Genomic DNA, 21,162 nt, shown 5'->3' on the forward strand with positions numbered 1-21,162 from the left:
CAGCCAGCCTCTGTCTTTGGCATCTTCCAATTTTCTTTTTTAAAAAAAATGAAAGACTATCTTTTTTGTGAGAGGCAGCAGCTCCCAGTCAGACTGACCCTGAAACAACCAGCCACCCCAAATTCACTGCCCACCACAGCTGTAGGCCCTTCGCTCCCAGCTGCTGTCTGGGCTCCCCTGCAGCTGTCCCCTAGACCTGTGAGTGAGCAAAGGGACAGGACTCGCTCTCTGCTTCCTCTGGAAGGAAGGGTGAGCCCAGGTTGTGTCCAGGTGAAAGCTGGACCCTCGTCACCCGGAGGAGACCAGGACTCACCATGGTAGCAGTGAAGGGGATGTTGTCAATCAGGGACGATGCAATGGCCGAGACCCAGACCACCAAGATGATGGCAGCTGCGAGGCGCTGATCTTCTGGGACCATCTGGAAGGAGCAGATAAGAGCAGGGCTGTGTATCCTAGCACATTGCTAGATCCCACACACTGACAATCTGATGCTAGAACGGGTGAGACTCGGAAGGGACTTGGGGTTCTCGCTCCTTCCTCTTCCACATAAGGCAGACCCAGGTATGCAAACAGGACCAGCCTGGGCTTTCCCAACCCCTACCAGGAGCCTGGGCTAGGGTCTGCAGGTCACTGAGAGGAGCGAATCCCAGCCATGCTCCAGCCAACCAGCTCCTGGGAGGGAGCAGGCAGAGGGGTGGCCCTGTTCCTGATGGGACACCAGGTGACACACTGGTCACACTGACCTCAGCTCCTGCCAGAGCGCCAGGGCTGGGACCTCTGTGCATCACTTACTGAGACTGCTCTCTCCATTGCTCTCCTTCCTAGAAAGGTTCTAACTAAAAGCTAATAGTAAAATTGCAGGCTTCCCCCAATCATACATTCTTTGAAAAAAATCTCCTTTCATCTCTAGGCGACGCAGGCTGAAACAGGTCCCTTGCTATACTTTTTTACATAATTAATGTGATCTCTTCTTGCCCCAATGTTTTTAAAATAAAAATCAAAGAAACAGTGGCTGGAGCACATTATATCGCAGCATTTAGTGTACCTTTATTAGCAAAGCAGTCTGTTCGCCGACATATTCAATTAAGTGGAGATGTGCCAACGCCTAGAAGAAGGGGTATAGGAAGAGCATTAGTTCAAAACCAAGAATATATGCACATTTAAAAAAAAACCACATCTTTACAATGAAAATAAGTGAACACAGGTAGGGCCAGGCTCTCATTTCTTATAAAAGATCTGAGTCAAACACACAGTCTATAAATACTTTGCTATCATATACACACATTGAAGATTCGTGGAGAAGACAGTAGCAGAGGCAGGAGCTTCTCATTAATTTATGTGAACGTCCATATTAAATGTACATTTGAATGGAAGGCCATCTCTTTATTTTAAGATCGGTGTCTAGGAGAACTCTTCCCCGGTACACAGCAAAATCCCTCTCCATGTAGAATGTCTTTCAAATAAGTTGCATTTCAAGTTTCTTTTTAAGGTGAAACTTCACAGAGTTTAAGAAAAATAAAAATAAATGTAAATGGTGCACTCTGGGCCCACAGGAAAAGAAAGGAAGGAAGGAAGGAAGAGGGGGGAGGTAAGAGAGAGAAAGAAAGGGAAAATGTATGGTTTTTATAACTTCCAAAGAAAGGAAGGGAAGGTCTATTTAACTGAAGCATGCAACTATTTTCATAATACTAGACAGATTCAGAAAATCGTGTCCAGGGAAAGACAGGAAAGAAGGTAAGACGGAGGAGATAAAAGTGCAGGAGCTGTTCTGCTCAGGAGATGCTCTGCCGTCCACGACGGATCCTGGGCAGGAAGCACCAACAGGGAACCAGACGTGGGGGTGACGTAGCTGCCGAGCACCTCTCAGTGGTGGCCTTTTCGCTGTGATGTCATCTTGCTGATGACTGTAAATACTGGAAACATCAGCCTGACTATGTTTAAGCGTAAGCTTACAACTTCCCCAGAGCTATTTGTTAGCTTTCATTTAAAACCTATGGCGCCCACACGCTGGGTCTTCAATCACAGTTACCAATCAAGGTTGCTATTAAATCAACTGAATCATAAATATAAATCTATTTAGAGCAGTTTCTCAATCTCAGCACTGCAGACGGAACTGGATCATTCTTTGTTTGGGGAGCTGTCTGGTGCATTGTGGAATGTCCAGCAGCATCCCTGGCCTCTACACACCAGATGCCAGTGGCATCTCCCTTTAACCCAGTGTGACAACCAAAATGTCTCCAGACAGTGCCAGTATCACTACAAAATCACTGTAAATCAGTGTTAAGAATCACTGATTTATAGTAATCCAAATTTTACTACAATAAAAATTTTTAATTTGCAAAAAACATTGAATGTAAGGCAAAAATTGTTATATATTTTGTTATATATATTATATGTATTTTTTGTTATATATATTGATTGAAAGAAAAGTCAGAGGTCTAAACAAGATCAAAACTTTTTGCTAGATATCAAATAGAGATGGCTATACATGTGAGTATATTTACACACACACACACACACATTCATACAAACATACACACACAGTATTCTGTGCACACTTTGTGTGCCTAAAGATAACTATTTATTTATAGACTTAGTGTCATATAATTACCCCAAAAATCATGGTCTGTGGCATTCAGTGTAAGACAAAATGAAAGAAAATCTTCAAAATACTGGGACATTGCATCTACTAACTCAGTTCAAAAAAGCTGACCTCATAATTGGAAAAAAAGCCAAAATATGAGGAAAATGCAAATAGCTAGTAAGCCCTCCTTTATAAAATGGCAAGTGAAGTAACTATGCAACACCTAATTCAGTCAAGCCTCAAGTTGTAAACATACAATATATATTTTACACTTGAGCAAACTACAATGTATGTATAGTTGAGGATTATGCACATTACTTGTCTCCTCCTCAGTTTATACAGTGAAAAGATGATTGTGTAACATGATGTAACTCACAGTATGAAACACCATTATCCTCTTGCAGGGGCAGGTTTCAAAACGCTGCTATGGCTGATCTGACATCCCTGCCCCACTGAAATTAGGCAAATGCAATAAATCAGTGCTACTAGTCCTTCCAAAAAGATGGACTAGGAGGTCTTAAGGTCCCTTCTGCAGACAAATAAACAGATCCTGGATAGAATACACTTTAAGGGCATTACTGGATTAGCAAGACATTGTAATGTTTTCCAAGGAATCCCCCTTCTCATGTAAAAGGTTTCCTGCAGCTGGGAGCTACAGACTTGGGTGCAAAGAAAGGTGGAACTGCCTTGAACTTGATGACAACCAAGCAGTGAAGTCAGAGCACTGAGGTGTGAGTGGCAGTAAGGTTGGAAGCTGAAGCAAGTACACTCACACTGAGCCTTGAAACAGGCTGAAAAAATTATCCCCTGGTATCCAGCAGAAGCAGTTACAGGCAGTTTCTGGAAGAACACACTTCAAATGTAGCCTCTCAAGGGTCCCACAGGTTAAAATCAAGTAACAAAATTATAATCTAGCATCATCAAGAATACAAGAAGTGGGGAGGGTACAGTTCAGTGGTAGAGTATGTGCTTAGCATGCACGAGGTCTTGGGTTCAATCTCCAGTACCTCCATTAAAATAAGTACATAAATAAACCTAATTACGCCCCCCAAAATAAAAAATAATAATACTTTCAAAATTAAAAAAAAAAAGAACACAAGAAGACCAGCAACATGAATGAGGGCACAAACAACCAAAACAGATTAGACACACCCCCAAACATGCAGGAATGAGAATCCGCAGGTCCAGGATATAGTAGAGGAATTTTGTTTGAAGAAATTAGAGTTGAAGAGTGTAAAACTAACAATTAACACTGACCCTTGATGAGTTAAGGATGTTAAGTTGTCATCTCTAGAGTAAACCACTAAAAGAGGATATAACTGCCAAAAATCAAGAAATCGAATTTTACATAATCCTCAATCAACTCAAATAAAGGAAGAAAAAAGATTGAAAATAAAAATATACAAGGTCAGACAAAAAGATGGCAGATTTAAACCCAAATGTATCAGTAATGTCATCAGATTTAAATAGAATAAATATATTACTAAAAAGATGAAGATTGTCATACTGGACTAAAAATTTGAATTTTATGCCCAAATACACTTATTTGCAAAAGACACATCTAAAACATAAGGTGAGAAAATCTGAAAGTTAAAGGATAGAAAAATAAATGAAAGTTTTCTAACTTTCTGTTCCTCATTAAGAGTTAACAATTCTAAATTTATATATGCCCAATAACACAGTCTCAAAATAAATAAGCATAAATAGAACCACAAGGACAATAAGACACATCCACAACCATTTTGAGAAATTGGCTAATTAAGAAAAAATAAACATGATTCAAGAAATCACAATAAAAATTAAAAATAAGCCAGAATGAGTAAAAAATAAATACAATCAAAATACATATCCAAACTTGCAGGATATAGCTAAATCTATGCCAAATGGAAATTTAAATACCATATTGGAAAAAATAAAGCATGAAAATCAAAAAGCTAAGCATCCATTTTCAGAAGTTAAAGAAAAACAAATTTAACCCGAAGGATAAAAAGAAGAAAATAATACTTGTAAGAGCAGAAAATAATAAAATAGAAAACAAACATTCAATTGAGGGAAAGGAATGACAAAATTTACATGCTAATGGAGAATAATAAATAGGAAGAAAGAGGATGATAGAATAAAAGTCACAAGTCCCCAGTTTAGCAATGAAAAGGAGAACTTCACTAAAGAGATTACTAAACTGATAAAGGAGTGAAAATACAAAATAGTAAAATCCACCGTAGCACTCTTTTCATTTTCCATACATATATCCAGTTGATCCAGCATCATTTGTTGAAAACATGTTCCTTTCCCTATTGAATTGCTTTGGCACTTTCACTTAAAATCAGTTGATCACAAATGACATTTGTCCAAGATGGCAGCGTGGGAAGACCCTGAGCTCACCCCTCCCACTAGCACACCGATATGACAACTCCGCACAGAGCAACTATCTATGAGAGCAACCTGAAGACTAATAGCAAATACTTCCTACAACTAAAGATATAAAGAAGGAACCATGAGACAGGTAGAAGGGTACAGTAAAGACCCACACCCCTGGATGGGCAACTCAAAAGCTGGGGGACAATCACAATTAGAGAGGTTGTCCCCAAGACACAAGGGATCTGAGCCTGACAGTGGGCTCCCCAGCCCAGGACTCCCATACCAGAAAGACAAGCTCCCAAATTATCTGGCATTGAAGTCCAGTGGGGCTTGCATTTAGGGGAGCCAAAGGGCTGTAGCAAAGAGACACTCCAATCTTAAAAGGCACACACAAAATCTGACATATTCTGAGTCCCACTGAAGAGGCAGTGATTTGAAAGGATCCTGGGTCAGACCCACTTACTGATCTGAGAGAACTTCCTGGAGAGGCAGGAGGCAATGGGAACTCCCCATGGGGACACGATGCTGGCAGCAGCCATTCTTGGGTACTTGTTCTACCATGAGGACACTGGTGATGGCAGCTACCACTTGGAGTTCTCTTTCTAGTCTGTTAGTGCCAGGGGCTTACTCACCCACTAGCAGGCAGGCACCAGCTCCAGGCCCCACTGGCCCTGCAGCCAGCTGCACTAGGACATGGCCCTGCCCACCAGTGGGCCAGAACTAGCCCCAGGGCCCCCTGGACCAAGCCCAATCCACCAGTGGACCAGCAGCCACCTCACAAGGCAGGACCTGGTAGCCAACCAGCCAGAAGTCAGTCCCACCTACCAGCATGCCCGCAGTAGTTGGCCTCATCAGAACAGAAGGGCCCACACAGCCTACACTGGGGTACCCTTAGAGCATATAGCTCTAGTTACCAGAGGGGAGTATGCTGCGGGGCACCATAGGATGTCTCCTACATAAGGTGCTTCTCTAAGATCAGGAAATGTAACTGACCTACTTAATACATAGAAATTAACAGAGAATTAGGCAACATGAGAAGACATAAGAATTTTTTAAATAAAGAGATAAGATAAAACCTCAGAATAACTAAGTGAAGCAAAGATAAACTATCTACCTAATAAAGAGTTCAAGGTAATGTTCATAAAGATAATAAAATAAATGAGAAGACTGAACACACTGGGAAGTTTAACAAAGAGAAAATATAAAGAACAACAGAGCCAAAGGAAAAAAAATGAAATTAAAAAAAAAACACTAGAAGGAATAAACAGTAGATTAAATGATACAAAGAAACATCAGTGAACTAGAAGTCAGAGTAGTATAAATCACAAGCTGAATGGAAAAAAGAAAAAAAGAATTTAAAAAAAATGACAGTTTAAGAGATAGTTTAACCATACTAACATTTGCATTACAAGGGTCCCAGAAGGAGAAGAAAGAGAGAAAGGGCCAGAGAACATATTTGAAGACATATAGTTGAAAACTTTCCTAACCAGGGATAAGAAACCAGGTCCAGGAATCACAGAGAGTATCAAACAAGATCAACCCAAAGAGATCCACACCAAGATACACTGTAATTAAAATGGCAAAAGTTAAAGAGAGAATCTTAGAAGCAGCAAGGGTAAAGCAGCTAGGTACATACAATGGGACTCCTATAGGAATATCAGTTGACTTTTTAGCAGAAACTCTGCAGGCAAGAAGCAAGTGACACAATACATTCAAAGTGATGAAAGGAAAAAACCAACAACCAGGAATATTCTACCCAGCAAATATATCATTCGTATGGGAAGGAGTTTATAGACAAGCAAAAGGTAAAAGAGTTCAGTACCACTAAACTGACTTTACGGGAAATGTTAAAGGCACTATTATAAGTGGAAAAGAAAAGACCCCAACTAGAAATATAAAAATTATGAAAGGAAAAACCTCATTGGAGATGGTAAACAGACAGTAAAGGTAGTAGATCAACTACTTACAAAGCTGGCGCAAAAGATAAAAGACAAAAGTAGTGAAATCACCCATATCCACAGTAAGTCACTAAGGGGTACACAAGACCAAAGCTGTAAAACACATGGTCAAAGATATAAAACATGAGTGAGGAGGAGTAAAACTACAAGTCTGCTAGAATGTGTTCAAACTGAAGAGATCATCAACTTAAATAATCATAAAGATGACATTTATGATATATATGTATGTTATTCTACATGAAACTTATGGTAACCACAAGCCAAAACCCTACAATAGATACATACAAAAAAAAAAAAAAGAGAGAGAGAGAAAGAAAGGAATCCAAACATAAAACTAAACATAGTTATCAAATCACAAGGAAATAGAGCAAAAGAGCAAAAGAAAAGAAAGGAACAAAAAGAACTACAAAAACAACCAGAAAACAATTAACAAAATGGCAATAAGCACAAATCTATCAGTAATTACTTTAAATGTAACTGGACTAAATATCCAAGCAAAAGACACAGAGTGGCTGAATGGATTAAAAAAAAAAAACCAATAACACAAGACCCATTTATATGCTGTCTCCAAGAGACTCACTACATATGTAAAGACACACACAGACTGAAAATGAGAGGATGGAAAAAGATATTCCATGAAAATAGAAATGAAAAAGTAACAATACTTGTATTAGACAAAATGGACTTTAAAACAAAGACTGTAGCAAGAGACAATGACGGACATTATGTAATGATCAAGGAATCAATCCAAGAAGATACAACAATTTTAAATATATCTGCACTCAACACAGAAGCACCTAAATATATCAAACAAATATTAATAGACACAAAGGAAGAAATTAACAGTAACACAATAATAGTAGGACATTTTAACACCCCACTTACATCAGTGGACAGATCACCCAGACAGAAAATCAATCAGGAAACACTGGTCTTAAGTAACACATTATCAAATACTACATGTATTAAAAACTCCATATGAAACCAACAGGATATACATTCTTTTCAAGTTCACATGGAACATTCTATCTATCATCCAGGATAGAGCACATGCTAGGCCACAGAAAAAAAGTCTCAATAAACTTAAGAAGATAGAAATCATATCAAGCACTTTTTCTGATCACATATTCTTCAAGAATATGCTTCCTTTTACATAAGTCATTGAGTTTGTTGATATAAAGTTATTAACAGTAACCTTATTATTATTTTAATTTTTGTATTCCCTATGTTGATAACCCCTTTTTATTGCTGATATTGGTGGTTTGTGTTCTTTTATTTCTTGATCTATCTAGCTAAAAGTTTGTCAATGGTGTTGATCTTTTTTAAAACCAGATTTGGCTTAGTTTGTTTTTTATATTATCTGCTTGTTTCCTAATTTGTTGATTCTGATCTTACCTTTAACTTCTTTATACTTAACTTGAATTTTATTTTGCTTTTTTTTCCACTCCATTTACTTAATATGAGATGTTAGATAATTGGGTTTAGGTCTTTCTCCTTTTACGAGTATTTAATCTGTAAGTTCCCCACTCAGGCAACTTTAGTATCATCCAAAACTTTTTGATGTGGTGTATTTTCACTGACATTTATTTTATTTTATTTTTTCATCATTAGAGCACTTTATTTATTTCTTCACTCTTAGTTTTTCCATGTTATTTTTCAGGACTAATAAAACAATGAGAAGACAATCTCTATGGGGCTGTATGCAATTATGAGATTAACCTTTGGTCCTGACAGTTAGAATTTTGCCACATAATGAGCAAAAACAGGTTGCATTTTGCACTAAAGAATTGGTCTACAAAAGCTAATTTCAGAAACAATATTTTCAAAAGATATATATGTTTCACCTAGAATATAATACTGAGAATATAATTATCATACTTAGAATCTAATTCTTAGAAAACAATCTTGCAACATGACAGTACTGGTAATATTTTAAAATATTTTGTTTTTCCCTAGTGATTTCTTGTGACTCATGATTTGATTGAAAGTGTTTGTTGAATTCGAAAACATTGGAGTTTTCTCAGAGATCTGATTGTTATTTATTTCTCACTTAAATTTGCTGTGGTCAGAATATACAGTCCTTACACTGTAATGCTGTAATCTTAGTGCACAGTCAGATGCAGTGTTCTACAAATGTCAATTAGAGTAAAATGGTTTGACAATTTTTTCATATCTTTTATGGCTTTCATGACTTCCTTGATTAGATGTTCTACCAATTGTGAGAGAAGGGTCATAAAATCTTCTATGATTATGGAATTGTCTCTTCTGTTTTAATTTAATGACAATCACTTTTTTAAGGCTTCATTAAGAACATTTCTAGTTGTTATGTCTTCCTAATAAGATGTTCTAGTAATCATTATTAAATGTCCTTCATTATCTCTTTTAACATTGTCTTGAAGTCTACTTTATGTCACTTTAGCCTTTAATGCTTGCTGTTTGCATACTATATATTTTTCCATTCACTTACTTTCAAACCATCTGTGTTTTTACATTAAAATTATGTCTCTTGTAGGTATCACATGTTAGAGTCTTCTACATCCACTCTCTCAAAAATTCCTTCTAATTGGACTGTTTGCACTTAATGTAATTATAAATACAGTTGCATTCAGGTCAGCAAATTTATAATATATTTTGTTTGTTCCCTTTGGTTTTTTTTCTTCTAGGTTTATTGAGCTATAATTGACATACAGTAGTGTATAAGTTTAAGGTATACAGCATAATGATTTGATTTAATACAGTACGAAGTGATTATCACAATTAGATTAGTAAACATCCATCATCACATTCAGGTAAAATTTTTAAAAATATTTTTCTTGTGATGAGAACTCAGAATTCTCTCTTAACAACTTTCACATATGACATAAAGCAATGTTAATTATACTGATCACATTGTATAATACATCTCTGGTAGTTATTTACCGTATAACTAGAAGTTTGTACCTTTTGACCACCTTCAGCCAATTACCCCCCCCCCCAAACCACTGCCTCTGGTAACCACAAATCCGATCTCTTTTTTTAATGAGTTTTTTGTTTGTTTTTGAAATAAAATTGACCTACGAAACTATGTTAGTTCCTGTTACACAACATAATGATTCAATATTTCTATACATTTCAAACTGATCACCACAGTAAATCTAGTAATGATTTGTCACCATACAAAGATATTACTTAGTTATTGACCATATCCCCACACTGTACATTCAGTACCCATGACTCATTTATTTTCTAACAGGAAGTCTGTACTTCTTAATTTCTCTCACCTATTTATTTTCTTTCCCTACCCACCTCCCCTTTGGCAACCACCTGTTTGTTCTCTGTACCTATTACTCTGTTTATGTTTTGTTATTTTTGTTCATTTGTTTTGTTTTGTTTTTCAGATTCCATGTGTAAGTGAAATCATATGGTATTTATCTTTCTCTGTCTATTTCACTTAGCATAATATCCTCTAGGTACATCCATGTTGTTGCAAATGTCAGTATTTTATTCTTTTTTATGCCCGCGTAATAGTCCTGTGTGTGTGTGTTAATGCGCGCACACGTGCACATACATCTCGTTTACCAATTCATTTATTGATGGGCACTTAGGTTGCTCCCGTATCTTGACTATTGTAAATAATGCTGCAATGAACATAGAAGTGCATACATCTTTTCTAATAGTGGGTTTTGGGAGGGTTGTTTTGTTTTGTTTTGATTTGATTTCTTCAAACTACTATGCAGGAGTGGTATTGCTGGATCATATGTTAGTAAAAAATTATTTTTAGTTTTTTGAGGAATCTCCAAATTGTTTTCCATAAAGGCTGCACCAATTTACACTCCCACCAATAGTACACGAGGGCTCCCTTTCTCCATATCCTCATCAACACTAGTATTTGTCTTTTTGTAACAGCCATTCTGACAGGTATGAGGTGATAGCTCTTTGTGATTTTGATTTGCATTTCTCTGATTAGAGATTCTCTGATGATTAATAGAGCAGCTTTTCATGTGCCTGTTGGCCATCTGTATGTCTTCCCTGGAAAAGTCTATTCAGAACCTCTACACACTTTTTAATTTGGCTTTTTTGATGTTGAGTTGTATGACTTCTTCATATATTTTGGATATTAACCCTATACTGAATATATCATTTGCAAATACCTTCTCCTATTAGGTGGCCTTTTCATTTCTTTGATAGTTTCTTTTTCTATGCAAAAGCTTTTTAGTTTGACGTAGTCCCATTTTATTATTTTTGCTTTAATTTCCCCTGCCCAGGGAGATATATCCAAGAATATATTATGAAGAATGATATCAAAGAGCACCTTGCTTCTGTTTTCTTCTAGTTTATGGTTTCAAGTCTCATATTTAAGTCTTTAATCCATTCTAAGTTTATTTTTGTGCATAGTTTGAGAGAGTAATCCAGTTTGATTCTTTGCATGTAGCTGTCTAGTTTTCCCAACACCATTTGTTGAAGAGGCGTCATTTCCCATCATATGTTCTTGCCTCCTTTGTTTTAGATTAATTGTCTTTATTAAGTGTGGGTTCATTTCTGGGCTTTCTATTCTGTTCCATTGATCTATGTGTCCTTTTTTGTTCCAGTACCATACTGTTTTGATCACAGTAGTTTTGTAATACAGTTTGAAATCAGAGAGCATGATAACTTCAGCTTTGTTATTCTTTCTCAAGATAGTTTTGGCTATTCAGGGTCTTTAAGTTTTCCATACAAATTTGAGAGTTATTTGTTCTAGTTCTTTGAAAAATGACATTGATATTTACATAGGGAGTGCACTGAATCTATAGATTACCTTGGGTAGTACGGGCATGTTAATAATATTAATTCTTCAAATCCATGAATGCTATATATCTTTCCATCTGTTTGTGTCATTTTCAGTTTTTTTCATCAATGTCTTATAGATTTCTGAGTACAGGTCTTTTACCCCCTTAGTTTGATTTATTCTTTCAGGTGCAGTGGAGATCAGATTTGTGGTTACCAGAGGTGGGGATAGAGGGAAGGGAAATAGTTCTAAGATAAATACTAGGGATGTAATGTACAACATGCCCAGTATAATTATCACTGACACATATTATATATGAAAATGGTTAAAAGAGTAAATCCTGCTCTTTTGCTCAGGCCTGTGGCATCAGCAGGATGGGCAAATGTCACAGTCTTTGTACTGCCAGGAAGTTCCACAGCCACCAATGAGACCAGAAGTGGCATGATAAATAGTACGAGAAAGCCCAATTGGGCACAGCACTTCTCATGCAAAAGGAATTACTTGTGCTTGGAAAAGTAGGGGTTGAAGCCAAATAGCCAAATTCTGCCATCAGGAAGTGTGTCAGGGTTCAGCTAATCAAGAATGGCAAAATAAATAAGTTAATATTATATATATAAATATAAATATAAATAAATATATATATATGTATATATATATATATTTATATTTATCACAACCTTTGTTCCCAATGATGGTTGTTTGAATTTTACTGAGGAAAATGATGACGTTCTGGGTGGCTGGATCTGGCTGCAAAGGTCATGCTGTCGGCGACATTCCTGGAGTATGCTTTAAGGCGGTCAGAGCAGCCAGCGTCTCTCCTTTGGCCTTGTACAGAGGCAGGAAGGAAAGGCCAAGGTCGTGAGTTTTGATGGTGAAAGCACAATAATAATAGATTTTCATGTGTCCAAAAATAAGCAAAAAAAGAATAAATCCTGAGAGTTCTCACCACAAGGAAAAAAATTTTTCTATTACTTTCTTTATGCATTTGTATGAGATGTTGGATTTTTATTAAACGTAATGTGATAATCACTTAATGATGCATGTAAGTCAAACCATGATACTGTATGCCTTAAATATATGCAGTGCTGTATAGCAATTATATCGCAATAAAACCGAAGAAAAAACTGAATATAAACTGTATATTGAGAAATATAATTTGCACCTCTTTCTGCATTTGACACCTCCTCACAGGTAATAATTTTTCCTAGTTCCCAATGTATCTTTGCCATAATTCTGCTAACAAATTGTAATAATGCCTTTTTGAAAGGATCAAAAGCCACCGTACCTCAACTCATTCTTCTTAGCTTATTTAAGGAAAAAAACCCTAAAATCTCTGATACACATTCTAATAAAACTTTTAGATTTCATGGAAGAATATAATACCATCAAGGCCCATAGGCAAAAACAGAATTAGACTGACATTAGACCTTTCAAAATCAACAATATAAAACAAAGCAACAATGGAAGAGCATTTTTTGAAAAAATCAATGAGAGAAAAGGTAAAGCAAGGATTTAAATCCAGCCAAGCTGTCTTTCAAACATCCAGGCTGTAGAAAAATGATATTCAACATACAAGAACTTAGGAATTTCAGCGCCCATTAGCCCTTTCTGAAGACTCTTTTAAAGCAGGTGTACATTTTTTAAAATGGGCCAGAGAGTAAATGTTTTATACTCTGTGTGTCCTAAGATCTCTATTGCACCTACAAAACTCTGCAAATGTAATACAGAAGCAGCTATTAGCAATAAATCAATCAATGGGACTGTATTCCAATAAAATTTTATATGCAAAATCTAGCAGCAGCCAGATTTGGTCCACAGGTCATAGTTTGCTGACCCTTGTACTAGAGAATGAGTTTCCTCAATCATTACTGGGAAAACTTCAACAAAAGAACTAAGCCAGCATTTTAAAATACTGACATGTACATCTAAGATACAGATATAAATATATAAATATAAATAAATATATAGATTAAGTGAAAGACTATTAGAAAATCATTATGTTATATGATAAAGTAAAAATAATGCAACTATTAACCTGTTAGTAAATGGGAGAGAGACAAAAACAGAAAAATCTCATTGTTGTACAAGCAACAGGTAGTCATAAAGATATTGAAAAAACCTGAAAATCCAGATAATAAAGGTTAAAAAGTGCATTAGGTACTAAAAGCATTAAAAAAGACTTAAGCATAAAAGTAACCACTAGAATAAAAACACTAATATTTCCAAATGTCAAAATAAATTATCAATGAACAATGCATACACACCTTATAGAGAAATGAATATAACTACTATTACAAGAAAACACACATAATAAAAATATTATATCAGAGTAGAGATTAAAATTAACAGTCATATCAGTAAATATGAATTTCAAAAGGTTTAAATAAAGGAGTAGGGAAAGATAACACCAGGTAACAGAAACACACAAACAAAAAAGCAGGTATAGTAATCTTGATATCAGACAAAGGAAACATAACAGAGAAGGACATTTTTTAATGGTAAAGCCACAATTTTGGCAGATAATAATGCAAGTATAACATTCATGAATACTTATAAATTAAGTAACAGAGAAACAGCCTGTATGAAGCCAAACTACAAGAGTTGCAAAGACTGAAACACAGTAATTGAAGACATAAATGCACCACATTCAGTATAAGACATGGACAAAAACTACAGAGACAAAATATTTAAACAACACAATCTATAGGAAAGATACTATGGATTTATATGAACACTACACCCTGAAGACAGAGAATACAAATTTTCTTCTGATGCTCATGGCACATTCACAAAGTTGTTGATGCAATATACAAAGATTAGAAAGAAAATGCCAGTAACTTCCATAAAGTAGAAATATTTTTTAAACATTTCTAATGTAATAAAATCAGAAATTACTAACAACAAAAACAACAACAAGGCTTTCTATATGCAAAGTTAAAAACCTTTTCAAACAACTTTTTGGTAAAAGGAGAAATACAAAGAAAGTATAATTTTTAAAAGGAAACAATGAAGCACTGCCTATGTCTAAGGATACATTTTAAAGCAGTGGTCAGACGAAAATCATTTCACAAAACATATTTATCAATAAAAATGAAACAAATCAATTATTTTCTCAATATAAAAACTAGAAAAAGAACAAAGTAAACCACAATAAAGGAGGGGAATTATAAAGTTAAAGCCAAAATTAAGGACATAGAGAACAGAGAAATAGTAGCTCTCATTAATAAGCCAAATCCTGGATTTTTTTCTTTTAAGTTAACAAAATAGACAAACCACAGGTGAACTTGATTGTGGGGGGTGAGAGAGAGGATAAAGCACAAATATTCAAAATAATAAAATATAAAAAAGGAAATAACTACTGAAAGAGGAGGAATTTTTTTAAAAATCATGAATGACTAACTTGGAGATCTCTGTGACAATAAATTTTCAAATTGAGATGAAATGTACAGTTTCTTAAAGAAATAAAAATTACCAACACTAACTTCATTTGATTTAAGAAGCTTAGACCTACTTCCAAAGAAACAGAGAAAGTTACTAAAGAAATGACTAGTCTGCCTCCCCCCAAAATAAATCAGACACAGATGGTTTCACAGAGGAATTACACTGAACATTCAAAGACCAGATAGTCCCAAGCTCTATAATTTATTCCAGATTATTGGAATTATTATTTGTATATATTTATATAAATTACATATTTATATAATTGTAATATATATTTATATAATTATAAAAGAAAGCTTATTTCTAAGTAATTCATTTCAATAGAAAGATCTTAGAAAATGTACTTAAATTCATTTTGTTTGCCTATGCAAACACAGAGATTGCACACTCATATCGGTATATTAAACAGAAACCAAAAACCAAGAGGGGAACCAAGCTGCACGTCACTCCTAGAGGTCATAGTGCAATCTAGTGTTTCATCATTAGGGAACTTCAAGTTAGTCAGGATGAAAAAGAATAAAAATGAGTTGCATTTTCCTGTCATCACTGGGTTCTTACCCCACAGATGTTTATCTCCTCTAGACTACATTGTGAACCATCCCCACCCCCACTCCACATGCATCTGTTCAGTTCTTTATACACCTTCCTAAAGCAGGTATGGATTGTTGAGCCACATCCCATAGGTAAGGAGAGCAAAGGGTGATAAACTTGTAGTGCTGGATGGGGATCCAAGGTATCAACATAAACTCACTTAGTTTAATATATAAACAAACATTGACAGAAACAGACATGGATGTGTAGATGTGTGTGTGTTTGTGTGTTAACACACATACATGTATGCCCAGCTGTTTCCTGAGAAAGGCTAAAATCAGGGACACCTAAAGTTGCAGCAAGCATATCTAGCACCCAGATCTTGGTTTCTAAATACCCTTCTCCAGTAAAAGGGATGAGAGTGTTTTTTTTGGAGAAGCCAGGACTAGGGCATGTAAAATACAAAGTAAATTAGGAACATTTTATGATGCCAGAAAATTAGGAAATGCTTCAAAATGAATGCAGGTGAGTCCAAAAAATACAAGAGCTAACATGAAGCTCCTCCTAATGGCCAACATTGGAACAATTTGAGCAAGAAAATAAACAATGGTAGTATTGAGTGATAACCTACAGAACAAAATAAATATCCATGAGATTTTACTCATGCAAATACATATTTAAATAAATAAAGGAGAAAGATTGTTCTTCTTTACAGATAGTCTTTATGTAACAGAAAAGAACAAATCTGACTCCATATTAGATCTGTTCCTTTGGCTTTAACCCTGTGCCCTGTTTCCTAGGCTTAGTCCTGCTGTTTCTGCACCTTTTGTAAAACAATGTTGCCTTTAGCCTGAAATAGACAGGAGAGCCTGTTCTCAAGGCTCTGACCTTTAAGGATATTAACACTCTTGCACTTGTATAAAGATAACAAGCAGCAGAATAGAAAATAACACTTGTTTTGTTAGAGGTTTTATAGGGACACCATGCCCTGACCCACATGGACAGCTGCAATAACAAAGAATTCCTGCACCAAGAAGTTTGCAACAGCCACCTACATCTGCTCCCCTTTGTAGTATAAAAGGAGCCTTAATTCTGACTTGGTAGATATTAGTCTGCCATCCTCTTGGTCTGCCAGCTTTTTGAAAAAAGTCACTATTCCTGCCTCAACACCTCATCTCCCGATTTATTGGCCTGTCATGTGGTGAGCAGAACCAGTTTGGACTCAGTAACATTTAGTTAACAAATGTGTAAAAAACAAGGATAAACAAAGTCAATACTAGGCAAACACTAAAAGTTATTGTTGGTGGCAAAGAGCTATTGATAAATGCTAAAATCAGTGAAGAAATGTTTGATAAAAAACATAATATCAATATAGTCCCAAAGTAGCTCCCCACAAGATAATTTATCAGTGTTTCACTTTATAGTAGAGGAAAGTGGCAGATACCACATTAACCAAGTGACCAATGTTAAAATCAGCAATAAGACATGCCAGTATCTGTACCAACATGATGCACTGAGAAGGGAATTCTCATTTTTGAGACATTTTAATAAATTTAAAATTATTTAAAAGTAGAGGTTTAAAAATATTATACTATCTCCAAAAGGTCAGAAAAGCATTTTGCTGAAATATCCATGCATTGTCATTATTTCCTGTTCTCAGTAGCCAAAAAGTTACCTGATTTGAGGCAGTAATACATAAAAATCTATTTCCTTGCTGTTTTCTCAAAAGAAGGGAAAAGCTGCATATATAAAATCTTAATCATTTTACTCATCATTCTTAAAATATTACAACCTAAGAATGTCTTGCTCACTCTCACTCATGATGATTTGTTTCCCTATGTATTTTGCAATTTTAAACTGTGAGCTCACATTTGTAGAGTGCTATCTGTGGGAATATTGAATGGAGGTTTCCCCTAACGTATTAAAATTTTAAGAAGAGACTACTACAATCTGGAAAAAAGTGGGGCCAAAACTCTGCAATGAAAATCTTTAAATATTTAATGTGTCCATCAGTTCAGATCCAAGACAGTTTCATTCAAGATTTTCTTCTAAGGGTAAATACTTCTATATTGAACTTGTTTATATATGCTCTGCCTCCAAGAGTCATCCAGACAATCATAAACATAGCTTTAAAGGCCACTTAACATCCAAATCCCTATAAAAAGGAAAGTCAGATAATATTCCTTAGCAGAGACTATTTCATTGATTAACTTTAAAAACTGCAAGATCTAAGGATTTCCATTTCTCAAATTTACAAAGACTCAAAATGCCTATAGCTTTCTTTGTACCAACTCCTCAATGATTTGACCAAATTTTCTAGAAGACAGTCTGACCTTGGTAACAAAAGTCACTGCAACATGGCTTAATGGGCCCAAGTGTTTCACTGCTTTCCAAAGACAGAACAGTGCTGACTCATTGTCTATTTCCAAGTGGGGCACGTTACAGAGCCAGTAGCCACATGAAATGAGACATTGTGACAGAGAAGAACAAACCTGACTCCATATTGGATCTATTCCTTTAGTTCTAACCTTTTGTGTTCCGTTGCCTGTGCTTAGTCCCACTGGATCTGCACCTTTTGTAAAACAATGTTGCCTAGAGCCTGATATATACATGACAGCCCTTTCTCAAGGCCCAGCCTCCCAGCCTTGACCTTTAAAGTCTTTAAACACTTTTCCTTCATATAGATTAGAAAGTTGCAGAACAGGAAATAACAATTGTCTTGTTGGAAGTTTAAAGGAATACTATGACCAGTCCTATGTGGACAGCTTCAAGAAGAAACGATTTGGGCACTAAGAGGTCTGCAGCAACCAGCCACACCCCTTGCCCTTTTAGTATTACAGAAGCCTGAATTCTACCTCGGGTACAATGGTTCTTTGGGACCCTGCTCCGTCATCTTCTCAGCCTGCTGGTTTTTCAAATAAAGTCTCTATTTCTTGCCCCAGCACCTCACCTCTTGATTTACTGGCCTGCCATGTGGCAAGTAGTATGAGCTTGGACTTGGTAACAATATTAGACCCAAAATGTATGCTAGGGAGCTCAGGTCCAAAATGGCAGGGAAAAGGATCAAGAAACCCTCAAAATCTGAAAGAGATCAAAGGTAGATATTATACATCAGTTATGAAACCAGGGCTTTAGGGCTAGGACAGGAAGATGAGGGCAATCCAGTCTGAAGGGAATGGCCCCTGGGGCAGGGACCCAGGTATCTATGACTGTGTGGTTAAGAGTTTTTTTAGAACCTCTGTGTACAATACTTCATACTTTTCTGGGCTGACATTGGTTTAATTCATGAATAGGCTGAACTAGCTTTTAATTAAAATTAATAATAAAAAATAAGAGAAAGCATTTTTGAGTATCGTCTGTGATGAGCTCAACACAAGGCTCAGTACTTTAAATATATGATCTTACTGGTTCTTCACAAACAGCTGCAAGATTAGTATTAATCTATTCTAAAGACAAGGAAATTGAAGCTTAGAGGTCCCAAGTAACTTGCATAAAATTTTGCAGCTAGGAGGTGGCAAAGCTGGGATCTAAACATGGATCACTCTGATGCTAAGTTTGTGTTCTTAAACATTGTGCTAAGCTGTTAACCTGAACTGGATGAGGCTTCCTGGACTTGGGGTTGGTCCACAGGCCACCCCAAGTGTGCCCTCTGTAGTGCTCTCATGGTCCTGGGGTACTCATGGCATCGGCAAGAGCTTCCAATCCACCTATTTCCCATCATGTCAGAGGCTAGATCCAGCTGCCATACAACTCTGGTTGAGGCTGATGAAGTTGTTGAGAGTGGTCATGGAGAGGAGGGGCAGAGTGAGGCTCTGCTGAGTAAGGATGAGGGGGAGCAGAATGGACTAGAGCATCTGGGGATGAAATAGCAGAGTTGACAGCATCTGGATCTTAAAGTGAGTCCTACAAGTGATTTTTCTGTTTCGAAAAATGATAGAGGATCTTGCCCAGTTGCCCAGTTGATTGTTGTCCCCTCTGGGTTTAGGCCCTGTCAGAATGAGCACTAGGCTGCCCCACAACAACACAGAGCTGAGGAAGGTATGCATCTGAACTGGCCTCGTGAAGGTTATACTTGGAGATTTAGTTGATCCTAAACTCCCCACACTTTAGACTACTCAAGTTGAATAATCAATGAACTTCCTGGAAAACTACAATTTGTACAATACTTTGAACAAAATTTAAAATGCAATAATCAATATTTCATTCCCCTGTTGACTTTCTAGATCGACGGTATGGTATCAGGAAAATTTAAAGAATTACTCTGTTTAAGACTTACATCGAAACATGGAGGTTGGAAACTAAGGCATGGGTGTATCCATTAGCTGAAATCAGAAACCCTCCCTGTTGGTTTCAGCACCAAAATCACCTGTTTGAATTAATACCTGAACCAATGTCTATTTCAGAATTTTCTTTAATTATTAGAAAGCGGCAACTTTGTTGGGTTGGTTTTGTTGACACTAAGTTCAGACACAAATGAAATCCCTTTATTTTTTCTAGGTGAAAATCTATTATATATCTATAGTTGCTATAAAATTTTTAAAAATCAATATAAGTAAATTTTATAAAATGATACTGACTTATTAAGATGAATATAATCAATGCTTTTAAGTATCTGAATGATCAGGATACAAATTTTACAGGCAACAGTGAGACAAACTCCGCCTTGCTGCAGAACAATGAACATAATGAGAAGAAACAGATGTAAGAGCCTTTCCCAGTGTCAAGGTGACTAAGTCAAGATGCCCAGTGTGGCTCCCCTAATTGCCCAAGAAAAACTAGAGTCAGTTAGAGGGAATAAAAGGAGCTGTAAAGAAGATATAAGAAATAATAAAAGATTAAAAAGTCCCAAGTGGTCTACAAATAAATTAAATATCCAAGAAAGTAAATATGATATGGCTCTTTTCAAAGAACCATTATTACTTTGATATAATTATATGAGGTGGTCCAACGTATAGGGGAGTAAGGAAACACAAGCATGGTCCTAATAGATTCAGAATGGGATGTAGGCTAGGGGAGGGTGTGGTTCTGCAGCTTCCATCAGTCCCTGGGAGTGCCCTGTATGTTATAATTATCACTCTGGCCTCAAAGAAGAAATAGGAAAATAAAATGAACACTGCAAAATATTCCCAAATATTCCCTCGCTAATGTATCTAAACAAACAGAAAAAAAAAAAAAAACCTGTTAGAAACATCATTGCATTTGTGAAATATTCCAGGTCAATTTTAAAGACCATGTTAATTGGTTTTATTTTGCTGAAGACCGATTTGTTTTGTTATAGTGAGATAAATATAGTTTGAAATACTCCTCAAAGAAAACTCAGTTGCTAATATAATTCATGTTTTGGAACTATTAATAACTTTAGAAATCATCAATTATTGAACTCAAAAAAATTAAAAAACAAAGAAACAAATAAAAAGGAATGTGGGAGGAGTTTAATCATGCAATGGCCAATGGCCAGATGAAGAGTCCTGCAGGCCCACTCACCAGCAAAATAGCCGTAAGTGGTGAAAAAAAATTTTATGAAAGTCTCTGGAATTTGTCCTAAG

General features: G+C 36.1%; 1 protein-coding gene and 1 pseudogene across 1 annotated transcript in view; one reads left to right on the top strand and one right to left on the bottom strand.

Moving 5' to 3' along the window:
• The window catches only part of OCA2 (OCA2 melanosomal transmembrane protein), a 176,413-nt gene that overhangs the window by 25,103 nt on the left and 130,148 nt on the right, over positions 1–21,162 (bottom strand). The window contains exons 20-21 of the mRNA XM_031451151.2: positions 1,046–1,105; positions 314–418 (exon numbers count right to left, since the gene is read on the bottom strand). Of these exons, the coding sequence (XP_031307011.2) occupies positions 314–418; positions 1,046–1,105 (165 nt within the window). The remainder of the gene's footprint in view (positions 1–313; positions 419–1,045; positions 1,106–21,162) is intronic.
• Positions 12,019–12,506, top strand: LOC105102684 (small ribosomal subunit protein uS12-like; annotated as a pseudogene).

Source organism: Camelus dromedarius, chromosome 4 (assembly GCF_036321535.1).
Source record: "Camelus dromedarius isolate mCamDro1 chromosome 4, mCamDro1.pat, whole genome shotgun sequence".
NCBI lineage: Eukaryota > Metazoa > Chordata > Mammalia > Artiodactyla > Camelidae > Camelus > Camelus dromedarius.